At 41.1% G+C, this 18,308-nt stretch overlaps 1 protein-coding gene across 1 annotated transcript; it reads left to right on the forward strand.

Moving 5' to 3' along the window:
• Nucleotides 1-2,585: 2,585 nt before the first annotated feature.
• LOC134337604 (DNA-directed RNA polymerases I, II, and III subunit RPABC1) lies at nt 2,586-15,300 on the forward strand. Its single transcript, XM_063032762.1, has 8 exons — nt 2,586-2,718; nt 5,283-5,457; nt 7,874-7,989; nt 8,564-8,644; nt 9,145-9,203; nt 10,957-11,035; nt 11,128-11,201; nt 15,160-15,300. Exons 1-7 carry the CDS (start codon nt 2,662-2,664, stop codon nt 11,191-11,193), a joined length of 633 nt encoding a protein of 210 aa, XP_062888832.1. The 5' UTR covers nt 2,586-2,661; the 3' UTR covers nt 11,194-11,201; nt 15,160-15,300.
• The last annotated feature ends 3,008 nt before the right edge of the window (nt 15,301-18,308 follow it).

Below are 18,308 nucleotides of genomic sequence, written 5' to 3' on the forward strand. Positions count from 1 at the left end.
CAGAGACAGACAGAGAGAGAGAGTGTGTGTGTGTGTGTGTGTGTGTGTGTGTGTGTGTGGGTCTCGTTATCCAAGTAAGCCATTGCCGTCAATCCTCCGTTGTCCTCTGAAATCCTTTAAAGTCACCGAATGTGACCACAAAAAGGAGACAGTCTTCTGTGGTTGAGCTATCAACCCAGGCGAGGGTTGGACACAGTGATAACTTCCCACCGGTCACTCCTTTTCCACACTGCGAGAGCCACTGATCGATTCTCCCCATTGATCCTCCAAAAACTCACCTTTCTGTGGGCACAACAAAGCTCATCCAGTGTCCAAAACCATGTGTGTCTGTGCGTCAGGCTAGCAACCAGCTGACCTTGTATTTATCGCAGCATGCTGAACACCAGCTGTCCATCAATTAACACCGCCTTCGGTCACCATGGCAACCCATAAGCTGCTCGTTGCTCTCTCTCTCTAAGAACTCACAGGCAGTGTCCTAGTATATTCAAAACAAGCTTTAGAGTTCGTATAAACACCATCTCAAGGCAGGCTTCGTCCCTCTCTCTCTCTGTAACAGCTCAAACAGTGTCCAACAGTCAGTCTCATTCTCCCGACATATTAAAGTGATAGTCCACAGAAAATATGAACCCTAGGGGTACATAACAGGAGTGAAACTGAGAGCCCCCCCAAATTAAAAAAAAATGGTTTTCATCCTCCCTACGGATATGGGTCTCTCACGCAAAAATAGTATCAGCTTGTAGTGTTCTTAATTTCTTAAAGATCTTTCTACGCTTAATAGGTTGGTTCAAGCCATTCAGGTTCCAAATTTTATTACCATCCACAGTAAGGCTTTAATTTAAGATTTTATAAAATAAGCTAGTGTGCAGGCACAGACCAAACCTGCAAGGAAGAACAGATTATGGATTCGATCAGAGAGAAAAAAAAAATGATTGACAGGAAACCCTCTCAGGACTGCCCAGCCATAAAAGCCTAACCTAATAGCCCCACCCTCCTCCCCCCAAAGCCCGAAAACCATCCAATAGGTGGACAGCATGCTAAACTATTATCCCTTATCCCCTATCTCCAATAGGCAGACTCTTCTTAGAGAGTTATATGTTAACACCACTGACTAAAGACACAACACATACATGAATAAACAAATTCCAAATATTTTGATATTATGTCTAACAGAGGTTAAAACGTAGTTAACAGTGGCCATCTGAAATTAATTAAGTAAAAATTAATCATTTATTCAAAAAAGATAGATCCAATCAAATAATATGTTACAACTAGTGTTAAACTCTACAAGTCCAGGGAAAAAATAAGTACATATACATATAATAAATCCAAAACTGTATTGAGTATTAAAGCAAACAACAATTCTAAATATTTTTATTAAGAAAAAGAAAGAAAACAAAAAACAAAACAAGATATAAAAGAAGTGAAACCTAAAGGAAAAAAAATAAAACAGTCAAAACGATGTCTGGGCAGACATAAAACATAGATTTCAACGATCCAGCTACAAACAACTCCCAGCTAAGGATTAAGTGTTTAAGTTGCTTGCAAGACAGGCTTAAACTCCTTTATAAATTTCCAAGCCTCTTCTGGGGAGTCAATGCATTTTGGGCAAGTGTCAGGCGGAGAAATTCTTAAACAAGTTGGATAGCGCAAAGAGGGATGACAGTCCTTCTTATAAAGTTCAGCCATCACTTGCCAATATTTAATTCTTTCTGCATAAACCTCTGGGGCAAAATCTTCAACTATACGAATCTCTACTCCATTATTAATTAGCTTCCCCAGCTTCCTAGCATCTCGAAGGGTTGCTTCTTTAGTAGTAAAGTAATGCAAACATAAAATCGCAGGGCGAGGTTCCATCTCAACAGAAGGTTTCGGGCGGAGGATTCGATGAGCTCTATCTATCACCGGAGGAGCTTCAAGTATCTCACTAAAAAGTGAGTATAGCAGGTTCAAAAAAAACTTCAGTGGCTCACTGGTTTCCATCTTCTCAGACAAGCCCAGTATGCGTAAATTCATCCCAAATCAATCGATTTCTTCTTAATTCCAAAGGAACCTCAACAGTTTTCTTTTCCATAGTAGATATCTTTAATTCTTGTTCTTTAATCACTTGATTCACTGTCTCCTGTTCTCTTCCGATTCTATTTTTAAGCGTCTGATAGTGAAATTCCAGATTCCTCAAAAATTCCTGGACAGCAGAGACGGTTTTTTCAAGCTTTTCATTAGCATTCGTCAGTTTATCAATCTTGGTGTCCCACATTCCTATCTTAGTATTAGTATCTTGCAACCAAGAAAATATTATTTCTGAAGTAGAGACTGCCCCTGCCTCCTTTGTTTGTTCAGCTTCGGAAACAACTTTGCCAACACACATTCTGCAAACTCCCTGTCACAACCAGCACGCATGTGCGCAAAGTACTGGCGGGCTACACACTGCGCCTGCGCACGATCGTAAGGGGAGCGCTCTGAGTCTGCGCAGCGGCGGCTGGGCGGGCCCGGCGTCCTAACTCAGCGCCAGTTGCCGGTTCTGAGGCCTCGCGATACTGAGTGCTCCTGGGGCCGGCCCCTGCTCCGAGTCTGCGCGGCGACGGGAGGCCGATATCGACGTCACAAATCAGGTGCGCAGGCGCCGGCGCTGTTTTGAGTCTGCGCGGCGGTGCCGGCGGCAGCATGGACGACGAGGAGGAGACCTACCGTTTGTGGAAGGTCCGCAAGACGATCATGCAGGTGAGCAGTGCCGCCTCTGGCGTGTCCGCCTCATTATACTTTTAACCGCGCGTGTTTTCCGTGACTGAGCGTTTTGGTCACCACCCACTACAAGTAACAGCCGCTCCCTTGGCTTCAAGGCCCGGAGCCAATGCAGGCTGCGGGTGTTGATAGGGACACAGCACTGACAATGCTTAGGAGGTCTGGTAGCGGTACTGACTCAACGTTTCACCTTTCATCAGAGATGAAAATCTTGTCCAATACAGGAAGAGGGGCCCACTATGTCTATCTACATGCAGCCTGAACATGCAAAGTGTTGGAGGAAATCAGCAGGTCGGGCAGCATCTGTGGAGGGAAGTTGACAGTTGACGTTTCAATTAGAGATCAGTCGTGGCCGCATTGTGTGTGTTACTCCGATTCCAGTATTTGCAGTCTCTTCCCTCTGACCCTCAGAGTCAGGTTTAACATCACTGGCAGCTGTTGTGAAAATTGTTGTTTTGCGGCAGCAGTACATTACAATACATATTAATAATAACAGCTGTAAAATGCAAGAAGTATGTAATAAAAACTAAATTAAATAGGGCATAAAAGAGAGGAAAAATAGTGAGGTAGAGTTCATGGATGCATTGTCCATTCAGAAATCGGATGGCAGGGGGGAAGAAGCTGTTTCTGAAATGTTGAGTGTGTGTCTTCAGGCTCCTGTACCACCTCCTTGATGGTAGCAATGAGAAGGGGGTACATCCTGGGTAATGGGAGTACAAGTTTATTGATGCGACACCATTTGTCCTGCTGATCTATCGCACTCCTGTACGCCTCATCAGCATCTGAAATTCCGTCAATAGTTATGTCATCAGCAAATTTATAGATGGCATTTGAGCTGTGCCTTGCCACACAATTCTGGGTGTAGCGAGAGTAGAGCAGTGGGCTAAGCACACATCCTTGAGGAGTGTTAGTGTTGATTATCAGCAAGGAGGAGATGTTATTCCTGATCCACACAGACTGTGATTTCCCAGTGAGGAAGTCAAGGTTCCGGTTGCAGAGGGAGGTACAGAGGCCTGCGTTTTGGAGCTTGTTAATTAGAAATGAGGATATGATTGTGTTGAACGCTGAGCTGCAGTCAATAAACAGTACTCTGATGTAGGTATTGCTATTGTCCATGCAATCCAAGACCAAATGGAGAGCCAGTGATAATACATCTGTTGTAGATCCATTGTGGCGATCAGCAAATTGCAAGGGATTCGGGTTATTGCTTAGGCAGAAGTTGATTCTAGACATGACCAACCTTTCAAAGCACCTCATTGCAGTAGATGTGAGTGCCACTGGGTGGTAGTCATCGAGACAGCTCACCCTGCTCTTCTTGAGTACTGGTATGATTTTCGTCCTCTTGAAGCAGGTGAGAACCTCCAACTGTGAGAGGTTGAAGGTGTCCTTGAACATTCCTGTCAGTTGGTAGGTAAAGGTTTTCAGAGCCCCACCAGGTACACCATCAGGGTTCACCCTCAGGGTTATGAGGGTTCACCCGCTTGAAAGATGTTTTGATGTCAGCCTCTGAGACAGAGATCAGAGGGTCACCAGGTGCCGCAGGGATTCTTCCTTTCAAAGTGAGCATAAAAGGTGTTGAGCTCATCTGGAAGTGAAGTATCACAGCCATTCATGACGCTAGATTTCACTTTGTAGGAAGTAATGGCCTGCAAACCTTGCCAGAACTGGTGTGCATCCAAATCTGTCTCTAGCCTCAATCAGAATTGTTTTGATGAATAAAATCACCATCCGTAGGTTGTACCTGGACTACTTGTATATTTCCGGATCTCACAGATGCTGCCTGACCTGAGTATTTCCAGTTGATAGCTACAGCCTTGGGGAGGGAGTTTGATAGTTGAACCTGCCCTGTCACACTCCTCCACCCACCGGATTGTGCTCTATAAACCTCTTGCCACCTTTTGCACGTTCATCCAACTTTTATCCATGTTGAGCAACGCACACAGCGTGCTGGAGGAACTCAGCATCTATGGAGGGGAATAAATAGTCAACGTTTTGGGCCAAAAACCTTCATCGGGACAAAAAGTTTGGGAGAAGAAGCCAGGATAAGGTGGGGGAGGACAGGCTAGCGAGCAACAGGTGAAACCAGTGAGGTAAGAGGTGGGGGGGGGAGGGGATGGAGTAAGAAGCTTGGAGATGATAGGTGGAAGAGGGAAAGGGCTGAAGAAGGAATCTGAGGAGTGGAGAGTGGACCATGGGAGAAAGGGAAGGATGTGGGAAACCAGATGGAGGTGATGGGCAGGTGTAAGGAGATGTAGAATGGGGAATGAAATGAGAGAGGGAGAAATTATTCAACTGACGGCAGTAAAATCAATGTCTTAAAGATTCTTTCCTAGTACTGTACTGATCTACACTTGTAAATGCATGTTAGCAAACCCAAGCTGCTAAAATTGCAGTTGGACTCTAAACTCTCATAGATTGTAAGGAGCAAACACTATTTATGTGTGTACTTGATTTACAGTAAGCATCATTGCTTTTAGGATTATTATAAGGTGATATCTCGAGGGAGAGTCCATTAATGAGTGGTTAATCTTTGTGATTTCCAGCTTTGCCACGATCGTGGATATTTAGTGACACAAGATGAATTGGATCAGACATTGGATGAATTTCGAGGCCAATTTGGAGATAAGCCTAGTGAAGGAAGGCCACGCCGATCAGATCTGACTGTGCTTGTTGCTCATAATGATGATCCCACTGATCAGATGTTCGTCTTTTTTCCAGGTAAACTAAATTATTTATTGTTTTACTTCTTGCCTGTGGGTTTAGTAGAGAATTAGTTTTAACCACTGGCTCCATCCCCTCAATGCTATGGGAAGTAAATTTGTTGTTAACCTATGTCTTAGTTGATGCATATGTCATTTCTTAGTTACGCAAGCATAATTGAATGTAACGAGGGATACTGGCGCTGTAAAGGCAGCTTCGTGGGAAGCTGCGTGGCCTTGGTTGGAACAAGGACTTGGCCTCAAGCCACAGTGTCACCTGTCAGAGCCACCCAGGAGGGAAGCGATGGAGTCAGTGCACACCACCAGACAGTGCTGCCCCAGTGTTCACTCGGCAGAAGATAATCAGTCTTGCGTTGGATTGCAGATTGCTGCAGAATTCATGAACTTAGGGTCTTGGACTATTTTTTTTTGTGTGACTAATATGTGCTATGTGTACCTTGTGCTGTGTGTGTCTGTTGGTGCTGTGTTTTGCACCTTGGCTCCGGAGTAACACTGTTTCAATTTGGCTGTATTCATCTACGGTAGTTGACAATTAAACTTGAACTGAGCTTTCTGTCCATCTTTGGGTTGAGATAAACCACGTACAGGCTTATTATTCTGTAGAATCACAAATCTGGAAAGTCTAGAGGTTGAACTTTGAGCTCCTATGTAGGAATGGCAGTTTGGCTTAGATAGAGGATCTGCTTTTGGGTCCATATCCATGTTGACTCAATTTATCATCCAGGCAACAAGACAACGTCCTAGGAGTAAGTAGCTTCTTCTCAGATGGTGAGAGTGAGTCTCTTACAGTAACTCCTTGTTCATTATATTCATCAACATCAAGTACCACATTGTTTTACATGGGCGATCATGGTCTATCCATGACCGTGATTGTTCTTGGCAAATTTTTTCTACAGAAGTGGTTTTACTATTGCCTTCTGGGCAGTATCTTTACAAGACGGGTGACCCCAGACATTGTCAATATTCTTCAGAGATTGTCTGCCTGGCATCAGTGGTTGCTTAACCCAGAACTGTGATGTGCACCAGTTGCTCACACGCCCTGCACCACCTGCTCCCGTGGTTTCACGCAACCCTGATTGGGGGCGTGGGGCTAAGCGGGTGCTACACCTTGCCCAAGGATGATCTGTAGGCTAGCAAAGTAAAATTTATTTTCAGAGTACATAAATGTCACCACGTACAACCCTGAGATTCTTTTTCTGTGGGCAAACTTGGCAAATCTATAGAGCAGCAACTGTAAACACGATCAATGGACGACAAACTGCAGCTGCAGATGCAAATAAATAGCAATAAATAACAAGACAAAAGACTTCTTAAATGAGTGTAGTTATTCCCTTCTGTTCAAGAGCATGATGGTTGAGGGGTAGTAACTGTTCTTGAATCTGGTAGTGAGAGTCCTGAGGCACTTTTACCTTCTGATGGCAGCAGCGAGAAAAGAGCGTGGCCTGGTGGTGGGGATCTTTGATGGATGCTGCTTTTTTTTACAGCAACATTTCATGTAGGTGTGTTCAATGGTTGGCAGGGCTTTACCCATGATGTAGTGAGCTGAATCCACTAACTTTTGTAGGATTTTCTGCACAAGGGCATTGGTTTTCCAGTACCATGCTGTAATGCAGCCAGTCAGCACACTCTCCACCACACATCAGCTTTGCCAAGGTTTTCGATGACGTGCTGAATCTCCGCAGAGTCCTGAGGAAGTAGTGGCGCTGTCGTGCTTTCTTTGCAGTTACCTTTATGTGATGGGTCCAGGACAGGTCCTCTGAGATAGTGACACCCAGGAATTTAATGTTACTGAGCCTCTCCACCTCTGCTCTTCCCATGATTACTGGCTCATGGACCTCTGGTTTCCCTGTTCTGAAGTCTGCAATCAGTTCCTTGGTCTTATTGACATTGAGTGAGAGGTGGTTGTTATTACACCACACAGCAAAATTTTCAATCTCTCAGTCCAGTAAGTGTTAAATGAGTTGGTCATAAAAACAATAGATTACAGGTCTAAATAGTTTCAGAAAATTGTAAAAAAAAAAATTACGGCATGGACTGAGGATATTTAGCTGTATACACATACTAGCTGATAAAGACTCTAATTCCTATTTCTGCGTAGTGAATTATGGCACGTACTCATTTCTGTACCTTAAAATGTAGTGAAAGTTTCTCACTTTATTTTAAAAATATACTTGTTGGGATGGAAACACGAGGTAAGTATTGTAAAAATCGTAGTATTTCACTGAAATTTTTTAAGAATACTGATTTGGCTTTCCTTTTATTTCCCAGACTTGCTATGTGTTCTCTGAAGCAGATGAATAAGAAGCAGTCACATATTAGCTTCTTGAAGTAATTCTTCCTATCAATAATGATGTGTTTGTACTCAAGTACTCAGTTAATGTTGTTAAGATTGACTTTATTTTGTATATATTCAGAGGAGCCGAAAGTTGGAATTAAAACTATTAAGATGTACTGTCAACGCATGCAGGAAGAGAATATTACTAGAGCTATCATTGTGATACAGCAGGGGATGACACCGTTAGCAAAACAGGTACGAAGTTGCAATATGTATATGTTATAGGAACTTATTATTTTTCTTGTTTAACTGGTAATTATCAATTGTGAATAATGGAAAAGAAACTGAGTACAGTGTGAAAATACATACTGTGATAGAATTTGTGCGTGTAAGAGAACAAATTCCAATTCTGTCTGATCTTTTAATCTGGATGTCTAATATCTATTCAACATAAAAACACAATGAATGAAAGCTGCAGCAAAATGTTGTAGATAGGGCTATGTTTCTCGTACTATCATAATGGGCGAACTTATAGTATGTTATGAAGGACACCAAGAATACAGATCCTCTTCCCACTTACAAAAGAGGGGAAATAGGTCAGTGTCAGCTTCAAATGAGTGGCTGTGGATCCCTTTATGTAAGAATACAAAGTCTGGTAGAATTAGGAAACAACTGGTGATCCTTTCCACAGAAGAAGAGTTTTTTGTGATTGATCTGCTTAAAGCATAGGTGGCATGCACAGTAAGAAAAATCATGCTTTGGCAGTAAAATATCTGTATAAGTTCTTCTAAGTTGAGTTGTATCAAGTCTATTTGTGTTTTTTTTTCAGTCTCTGGTTGACATGGCTCCAAAGTATATCCTTGAGCAGTTTCTGCAACAAGAACTTCTAATTAACATTACAGAACATGAGGTAAGTTTGGAAGGATCTCATTTTGGAAATGAATTCTTTGGATTATAAGCACCAATGAAGAAATCTCAACAAGTAGTCACGTGCAAATCATTTGACAGCCTTTAACACAATAGGTTTAATTTTTTTAATATTTTAAAATCTATTCAGAGAAATATGGTGTTCTTTATTAGATTTTTAAAGTTATTGTATAAAGTGTGAGGATCATCCTGTAATGTTGAATTGCTTATTTTGTGTAATTAAACCTCATTCCTGTTAATTACCAATTTGTTACTAATTCAACACTGTACCTGACCACCACAGAGATAAATTTGGAAGAGCTGTCAGTTTTAATGGTTTAAACCTTGATTTTTAAGTGCAACAGAGCTAACATTTGTTGTGATTTTCACTGATCCAAGTAATTTTTTTTCATGCAATTTGTAAGTAGTACGGAATGCTTTTGAGGAACACAGACAATCTGAAGTGTTGTTGACCTATTAATTGAATATAATTCTGTTCCATAGCTTGTTCCGGAGCACATCGTGATGACTAAGGAGGAAGTAACAGAGCTGCTGGCACGATAGTATCCTTTTACAAAATGTTTAATATGTCAGTATTTCAGCAGTACTCTTTCTGTATGTTGTGCTTTTGTATAACTAAAATACTTTTTAAACCAAAATTAGTTGGGTAATTTGAACTGACTTTCTACAACGTTACTTATAGTCTTATGCTTTTTCACATTTATTCTCCTTGCATCAAAGTAATTGTATTTATGTACGGTTTCTCAACCTTATTATAAACTCTGAAGTTTCTGTTATATTCTGGAGAAATACCTTTACTCATTGCAGTGCACTACTCCTTGGCTAAGATTTTCCCTGAGGCTGTTGGGGTGTAACCTGCAGCATTCTAGATATTGAAACTCCCAAAGCTTTTCTAAGTTATTAAATTTTCTTCACTTCTCTCCATCCACCCCAACTCTGCCTCCCAACTTTCAACCATGCACACTCATCACTGCCCTGGTTGCCCTGTCCAAAAACTTGCATTCTTAGGTACTGGCAAATGATCAAGCATCAGCAGAAGCCTATGTAGCTATGCCAAGATCTTTGCAGATTTGATTTCCACACACCGTCTTACAACATGCATCACTAAGGTCCCAAGAGTGAGCAGTTTTCCTCATTCCAACCCATGAAAACAGCCATCAGTTATACTGGTGTTGCTTCATTTAAAAAAAACAAGTGGTTTATATCAGGTAGTGGCTCAACATTTGGATGTTTATAATCAGGACAGGCCATAAATTTCTTTCTGTTCTGTATCCTCAGTTAAACATTTAGTACATTAGGTATTTCCAGATTCTTCAATATGACAGTCAAGGGAAGTCTGGTTTATACAGTACTTTTTAATCTTTTTGTGCTAGAATTCCTGTACACCCGTTGCATCTCAGTTCGCATTTAGCCTCATCACCTCATGCGTAAACTCTTGACAAATTGAAACTTGTCTAAAATATTATTTATATTCTGTACACTTTGGGTCTTGCCTTTAAGCTAATACTTCTGTGATCTAAAGGTTCTTTGGAAGTCAAGAATGAGGCATAAAACTTATTGCTTAGTTACGTTATTAAGGCTATAAGATCAGAAAAAGAACAAGAAAGAGGAGGTGAGAAAGCAAAATGGTGAAAGGAAAAGCAGTTGTGGTTATCTCGTACTTAGACTAGAGATAACAAAAATTCCAGTGATAACAACTGACATGTAAAATAGCCAGATTCAAATGGTGACACCTGCTACAGAAAACTAGGTGACTATAAAAAACCGAATCTTCAGCATTTTGACCGCATGCCCCTCCTTACTCAGCATCTCTATTTGCTCACTACCTCTTATAGTTTGCAAACCTTTTGCATTTTGTATTATACTTTTTCTCAACTACCTTAGTTTACTTTGGTTTTAAGTCACTTCCACTAAACACATAAAGCGTTTCATGGCATTAAATTTGATATAAAATTATTTAGAGATTAAGATGCAGCACATTTCCTGCTGATTTTATCAAAACCCCTTGTTCTGAAACGTTGTGCCTACAGATCCTTTCCATCAAAGTTGAATCATGAGGATATGAGTGGAAAATATTTCTCATTTTTTGAGCAGGACTTTAGCAAAACTAGATACATATCTAACTTAGTTGGCTATTATCAAGATATTAATAATATAGACTTAAATACAGTCCTTACTTTGTCTAAATCTAATTAAAATTTATAATGCAATGAATATTGAATACTGGAGCAAAATGTTTATGGCAACTTGACTTGTTGCTATGTAACCATTGAATACCTTAATAATATGAACTAGCAAGTTAAAGGAGAGCCAGTTGCCAAGAATACAAGCAGGTGATCCAGTAGCACGATACTTTGGATTGAAAAGAGGGCAGGTTTGTTGCAAACATACCATTATTGATTTTTAAAAAATGGTTTTGTACTACTTGCTGGATGGTAAATGTGTACTGCTTTCCCCCTTTCATAGGTGGTGAAGATTATAAGACCTAGTGAGACCGCAGGAAGGTACATCACCTACAGACTAGTACAGTGAGACATCTCGTAGGTATTTTTAGTAAATATTTACCTAATTTGTTTCACCTGTTCTTTGCACCCCTCATACAGGTTGTGTTTGTAGGCAAAAATGCAACATATAATGAATAGATTGGTAGTTCTATAGTACCATGCAAAAGTCTTGGAAATATATATGTATACGTATATATGTATGTATATAGAGTGCCTAAGACTTTTGCACAGTACTGTAGTAATTTTATGTACTGTATTGTTGCCGCAAAAAAACAAAGTTCATAACATATATGAGTGATGATAAACTTGATTCTGAAATGGGTCTCTATTGTGGACTGAGAATGGGAACCCTCTGCAATTACCTAGTTTTCTGCATTAATTACTATAAGGTATGGTCTGATTTTCACCTAAGTCACAATAATAGACAAACGCAATCTGCCTAAACTAATAACACACAAACATTTGTACTTTTTCATGTCTTTATTGAAGACATTGTTTAATCATTCACAGTCCAGGCTGGAAAAAGTATGCGAACCCTTGGTAGAACCTCCTTTAGCAGCAGTAACCTCCACCAAACGTTTCCTGTAGCTGCTGTTCAGACTTGCACAACAGCGTGGAGGAATTTTAGATCATTCCTTCATACAAAGCTGTCTCATTTCATCAATATTTTTGGGATACCTTGCATGAACAGCCCTCTTCAGGTCATGCCACAGCATCTCAAATGGTTTAAGGTCTGAACTCTGGCTCTGCCATTCCAAAACATGAATTTTCTTCTTTTTAAACTATTTTGTTGTTGATTTACTCTTGTGTTTCGGATCATTGTCTTGTTACATCATCTAATCTCTATTAAGCTTCAGGTGATGGACTGCTACCTTGACATTCTCCTTTAAAATGTCTTAATACAAATTTCATTGTTCCCTTAATGATTGCAAGCTGTCCAGGCCCTGAGGTAGCAAAGCAGCCCCAAACCATGATGCTCCTTCCACCATGCTTCACAGTTGGGATGAGGTTTTGGTGTTGGTGTGCAATGCCCTTTTTCCTCCAAACATAGTGGTGTGCAGTTCTGCCCAAATGTTCAACTTTTGCTTCGTCTGCCTGTAGAACATTTTTGCAGAAACGTGGAATATCCAGGTGGTATTTTGCAAGCTAGAGACGTGCACCAATGTTTTTCTGGGAGTGCAGTGATTTCCACCATGGTGTCCTTCCATGAACATCATTCTTGTTTAATGTTTTTCTTATAGTAAACACATGAACAGAGACTTTAGCAGCTTCTAGAGATTTCTGCAGGACTTTTTGCTGTTCCCCTTGTCTTCTTTCTCACCTCCTTCAGCATTGCACGTTGTGCTCTTGGTGTGATCTTTGCAGGACATCCACTCCTAGGGAGAGTAGCAACAGTACTGAGTTTCCTCCATTTGTAGACAACTTACCTAACTGTGCACTGATGAACACTCAGGTCTTTAGAAATGCTTTTGTAGCCTTTTTCAGCTTCATGCATCTCTACAGTTCTTTTAAGGTTCTTCTGAAAGTTGTTTTGATCAAGGCATGATGTACATAAACAGATCTTTCCTGAGAGGAGCCGGCTCTGTCAGTAACCTGACTTTGTGTGTCTTTATTATAGGGCGGGGCACCTCTACAACCCACACCTCCAATGTCATCTCATTGATTGGAGCACTTGACTCCAAATAGCTTCTGTGAAGGCATTGCCCCAGAGGGTCACATTCTTTTTTGAACCTGGACTATGATTGTTTAAATGGTGTACTGTACTCTGTATTGACAAGAAGACTACAATTGTTTATGTGTTAGTGTTTAGGCAGATTGCGTTTGTCTATTATTGCAGCTTAGATGAAGATCAGACCATATTTTATGAGTAGTTAATGCAGAAAACCAGGTAACTGCAAATGTTCACAAACTCTTTCTTGCAACTACAATTTCTGATGTAAATTGGTTTTGATTCTTTCTTCATCTGTCCACTGTTCCCAACTTAATCCTGGGGATGCAAAGCAATAGAAATTGCTACGTGTACTTACCCTCTGTTCCCCTTGATATTTTAAATAATATCCTTTGAGTTTCTAAATTCTAGAAAGTACAGCACTATTTTATGTATGTATTCTCTCCTTTCTAAATTAATTCTCAGAAGCCAGGCATCATTCTGATAATACTGCTGCATTCCCCTCATGACCATCAGTCTTTCCAGTACTATGTTTCTGGTTTTGTAATAACTTCTACTGCCTTGTATTATTCGCCTTTTTTTTTTTAACCAGATTCTGTGGAATTTATTGCCACAGGCAGCTGTAGAGGCCAAGTCATTGTGTATGTTTAAGGCAGAGGTTGATAAGTTCTTGATTACACAGTACGTGTGCTTACAACACTGTGTGTCCGACAGAGTGATCAGCAGTACTGGGGCTCCACAGAGGACTGTCTTGTCATCTTCAGAAGTTTGTGGATGAGTCTGCCATAGTTGGATGCATCAGCAGGGGAGATGAGGCTGAGTACAGGGCTATGGTAGGAAACTTTGTCACATGGTGTGAGCAGAATTATCTGCAGCTTAATGAGAAAAAGGCTAAGGAGCTGGTGGTAGACCTGAGGAAAGCTAAGGTACTGGTGACCCCTGTTTCCATCCAGGGGGTCAGTGTGGACATGGTGGAGGATTACAAATACCTGGGGATACGAATTGACAATAAACTGGACTGGTCAAAGAACACTGAGGCTGTCTACAAGAAGGGTCAGAGCCATCTCTATTTCCTGAGGAGACTGAGGTCCTTTAACATCGCCGGACGATGCTGAGGATGTTCTATGAGTCTGTGGTGGCCAGTGCTGTCATGTTTGCTGTTGTGTGCTGGGGCAGCAGGCTGAGGGTAGCAGACACCAACAGAATCAACAAACTCATTCGTAAGGCCAGTGATGTTGCGGGGATGGAACTGGACTCTCTGACAGTGGTGTCTGAAAAGAGGATGCTGTCCAAGTTGCATGCCATCTTGGACAATGTCTCCCATCCACTACATAATGTACTGGTTGGGCACAGGAGTACATTAAGCCAGAGACTCATTCCACCGAGATGCAACACTGAGCGTCATAGGAAGTCATTCCTGCCTGTGGCCATCAAACTTTACAACTCCTCCCTTGGAGGGTCAGACACCCTGTGCCAATAGGCTGGTCCTGGACTTATTTCCTGGCATAATTTACATATTACTATTTAATTATTCATGGTTTTATTACTATTTAATTATTTATGGTGCAACTGTAATGAAAACCAATTTCCCTCGGGATCAGTAAAGTATGACTATGACTAGTCAGGGCATGAAGAAATACGGGGAGAAAACAGGAGATTGTGGTAGAGAGGGAAGATGGATCAGCCATGATGAAGTGGCAGAGTGGACTCAATGAGCCAAATGGCCTAATTCTACTCTTGGATCTGACCATGAGAAATTGAAAATTCTCCAGATCAACATTCTGAGATACCTTACAGGGCAAACGTGTGGCAATTGTCTGCCCCATATGATCGTGTCAGAGATTCCAGGGCACACTGGAAAGGCAGGTCAGATGTGGCTTCTGGAGTGGATGTTGTGCATCACTGCTGTGAGTTATTCAGGTAAATGGAACTTATAAAGGCATCACTGAGGACCTGTTGTTAGTGGCTCCAACAAGTCTCTGAGACTTCCTGGACTTTGAAAAGTAGAATTGTGAGTGAGCAAGCAATGATACTGAAACAGCCTTTTTTAAAGTCACATTTGTAGTCGAGTTTCATTTGTGGAGCTGCTTCCTGTGCTGGTTGAAAGAAACTGTTGCATGCTAACAAAAATGTTTTTGCATCTTACTTTCTCTTTGCCTAATTTGGAACTTGTCATACTAGTTCAATCATTTGTCAAGAGTGATAATATTCCTTTCTCATTGTCTTCTATTGGAAGATTATTTTGTGTCTATTATTTAACTAACAAGTCAAGCTGGCGAAATATACAGGAACAACAGTTTAATAATCTCTCCCACTTTGTTCTAGGCATGAAAACAGAAGGCTGAGGGGAAACACTGAAAACTTCAAGTTGCTGTTTTGTGCTAATGTGCAAAGGATGGTCTTTCAGTTAGTTCTATAACTGTGTGTCTTGTCATTTGATTGTTTCTTTTTAAATAAACTTTCCAAAACATTTAGCTTCGTATTTTTCTTAAGGTTTGGAATTTGGTTGATCAGTACTGCAGGAAACTTGCAGGCACACGTATGCAGAGCTTTTGGAGGTCTGGAGGATAAGTTCTTGGGGAACAATATATCGGATAGTAGGAATGGGTAATATTAATTAGTTTTAACTTGCTGCAATAATTTGTCACATCCTATTTATCAAATGCTCTATCAATGTCCTATAAAGTTCTGATTTTGTGGAGAAATTTGTAAGCCATTGCTTCTTAACTAAACACCACAGAAGAAGCACTACCCAACATGCTTCCAGGAATGTTAAGTCTGCTAAACTTCTAAATAGGCTCGTTGTATAGTGCCTATAAAAAGTATTCACCCTCCTTGGAAGTTTTCATGTTTTACTGTTTTACAGCATTGAATCACAGTGGATTTAATGTGGCATTTTTGACACTCATTAACAGAAAAAGACTTCCATGTCAAAGTGAAAACAGATCTCTACGAAGTGATCTAAATTAATTACAAATATGATACAAAAAATTGAATGCATAAGTATTCACCCCCCCCCCTTTAATGACACCAAATCATCACTGGTGCAGCCAATTGATTTTAGAAGTCACATAATTAGTAAAACAGAGATCACCTCTGCAGTAAAGGTTTTCAATTGATTGTAGTAAAAATACACCTGTATCTGGAATACCCAATTGCTGGTGAGTCAGTATCCTGGCAAAAACCACACCATGAAGACAAAAGAACACTCTAAGCAACTACGTGAAAAGGTTATTGAAAAGCACAAGTCAAGAAATGGACACAAGAAAATTTTCAAGTCATTGAATATCCCTTGGAGTACAGTTTAGTCAATCATCAAGAAATGAAAAGAATATGGCACAAATGTAGATCTGCCAAGAGCAGGCTGTCCTCAAAAACTGAGTGACCGTGCAAGAAGGGGACGAGTGAGGGAGGCCACCAAGAGACCTATGACAACTCTGGAGGAGTCACAAGATTCAGTGGCTGAGATGGGAGAGACTGAGCTTACAACACCTGTTGCTCAGGTGCTTCACTGGTCACAGCTTTATGGGAGAGTGGCAAAGAGAAAGCCACTGTTGAAGCACTCTCATAAATCTCGGCTAGAGTTTGCCAGAAGGCATGTTTGAGACTCTGAAGTCAGCTGGAAGAAGGTTCTATGATCTGATGAAACTAAAATTGAGCTTTTTTGGCCATTATACTGAATGCGGCAGTGGAGGCCAAGTCATTGGGTGTATTTAAGGCAGAGATTGATAGGTATCTGAGTAGCCAGGGCATCAAAGGTTATGGTGAGAAGGCGGGGGAGTGGGAATAAATGGCAGAATGGATCAGCTCATGATAAAATGGCAGAGCAGACTCGATGGGCCGACTGGCTGACTTCTGCTCCTTTGTCTTATGGTCTTATGCTATATTTGGCGTAAGCTAAACACTGCACATCATCAAACACACACTATCTCTACCATGAAGCATGGTGGTGCTGCATCATGCTGTGGGGACGCTTCACTGCAGCAGGTCCTGGAAGGCTTGTGAAGGAAGAGAGTAAAACACATGCAGCACAATGCAGGGAGATCCTGGAGGAAAACCTGATGCAGTTTGCAAGAGAACTGCGACTTGCGAGATTTGTTTTCCAGCAAGACAATGACCCCCAAGCATAAAGTCAAAGCAGGAATGGCTTAAAAACAACAAAGTTAATGCCATGTCTGAGTCCAGACTTCAATCATATTTGAGAATTTATGACTGGACTTGAAAAGGGCTGTTCACTCACTTGAGCACTTTTGTAAAGAAGAATGAGGGAAAATTGCAGTATCCAGACATGCAAAGCTGATAGACATCTATCCATACAGAATCAAGGCTGTAATTGCTGCCTTGTGTGCATCTACTAAATGCTGACTTGAAGGGGGTGAGTAATTATGCATCCAATTATTTTATGTTTAATAATTGTAATAAATTTAGACCAATTTGTTTTCACTTTGATACAAGAGTTTTCTGTTGATCAGTGTCAAAAAAGGCCAAATTAAATCCAATGTTGTAAAACAATAAAACATGAAGACTCTCAAAGGGGGCGAATACTTTTTATAGGCACTGAATGCATGGCAAGGCATGACTTGAAGACCCAAGTGACTGTGGATGCTGGAATTTGGAACAGCAAACAAGATGCTGAAGGCATTTATAGTGTGCCAGGCAGCATCTGCGAAGGGAAATGGACTGTCAATGTTCTGGGATTGTTAGAGAACTTGGCATGGATATGAGTAAATACGTAGCAAGTTGATGGACGTGACCTTGGTATCACAAGGCAAGTTGATATGTGTGATGGAAGATGCTACTTTTTGGGATTGTCTTCTCTGGTTATGAAAGATAACATTTGCTTTTGCCATCACTATTCACTATTCTCATTTCTCATTTAATCGGAGTTGTGGAGAGAAGCTGTAAAATAATACACTATGTTGTCACATCAGTTAGAAATCTGAGTGAAGAAATGACAAATGCGGTTTAATCCTGATAAATATGAGCTGTTGTACTTTTGAGAGTCACTACAACAGTAATTGGCAGGACCCTTGGGAGCATTGATCTACAGAGGGATCTTCTGTACTCCCTTTTCATCTATGACTGCGTTCCTGTACATGGTTCTAACTCCATAATCATGTTAGCAGAGGACACCACGGTGGTTGGTCTGATCGGGGGGGATGATGAGACGGCCTACAGGGACGAGGTCCAGCACCTGGTTGCGTGGTGTGCCGACAACAATCTGGCCCTTAACACTCAGAAGACCAAGGAGATCATTGTGGACTTCAGGCATGCCAGGAGTCACACTCACTTCCCCATCTACATCAACGGAACTGTAGTGGAGCATGTATCAAGCTTCAAATTCCTTGGTGTCCACATTTCCAAGGATCTCACCTGGTCCCTGAACTCCTCTATTCTGATCAAAAAGGCGCAACAGTGCCTTTATTTCCTGTGGAGTATTCTGTCCCAGGATACTGACAGACTTTTACCGCTGT

This window comes from Mobula hypostoma, chromosome 24 (assembly GCF_963921235.1).
Source record: "Mobula hypostoma chromosome 24, sMobHyp1.1, whole genome shotgun sequence".
In the NCBI taxonomy this organism is placed as follows: domain Eukaryota; kingdom Metazoa; phylum Chordata; class Chondrichthyes; order Myliobatiformes; family Myliobatidae; genus Mobula; species Mobula hypostoma.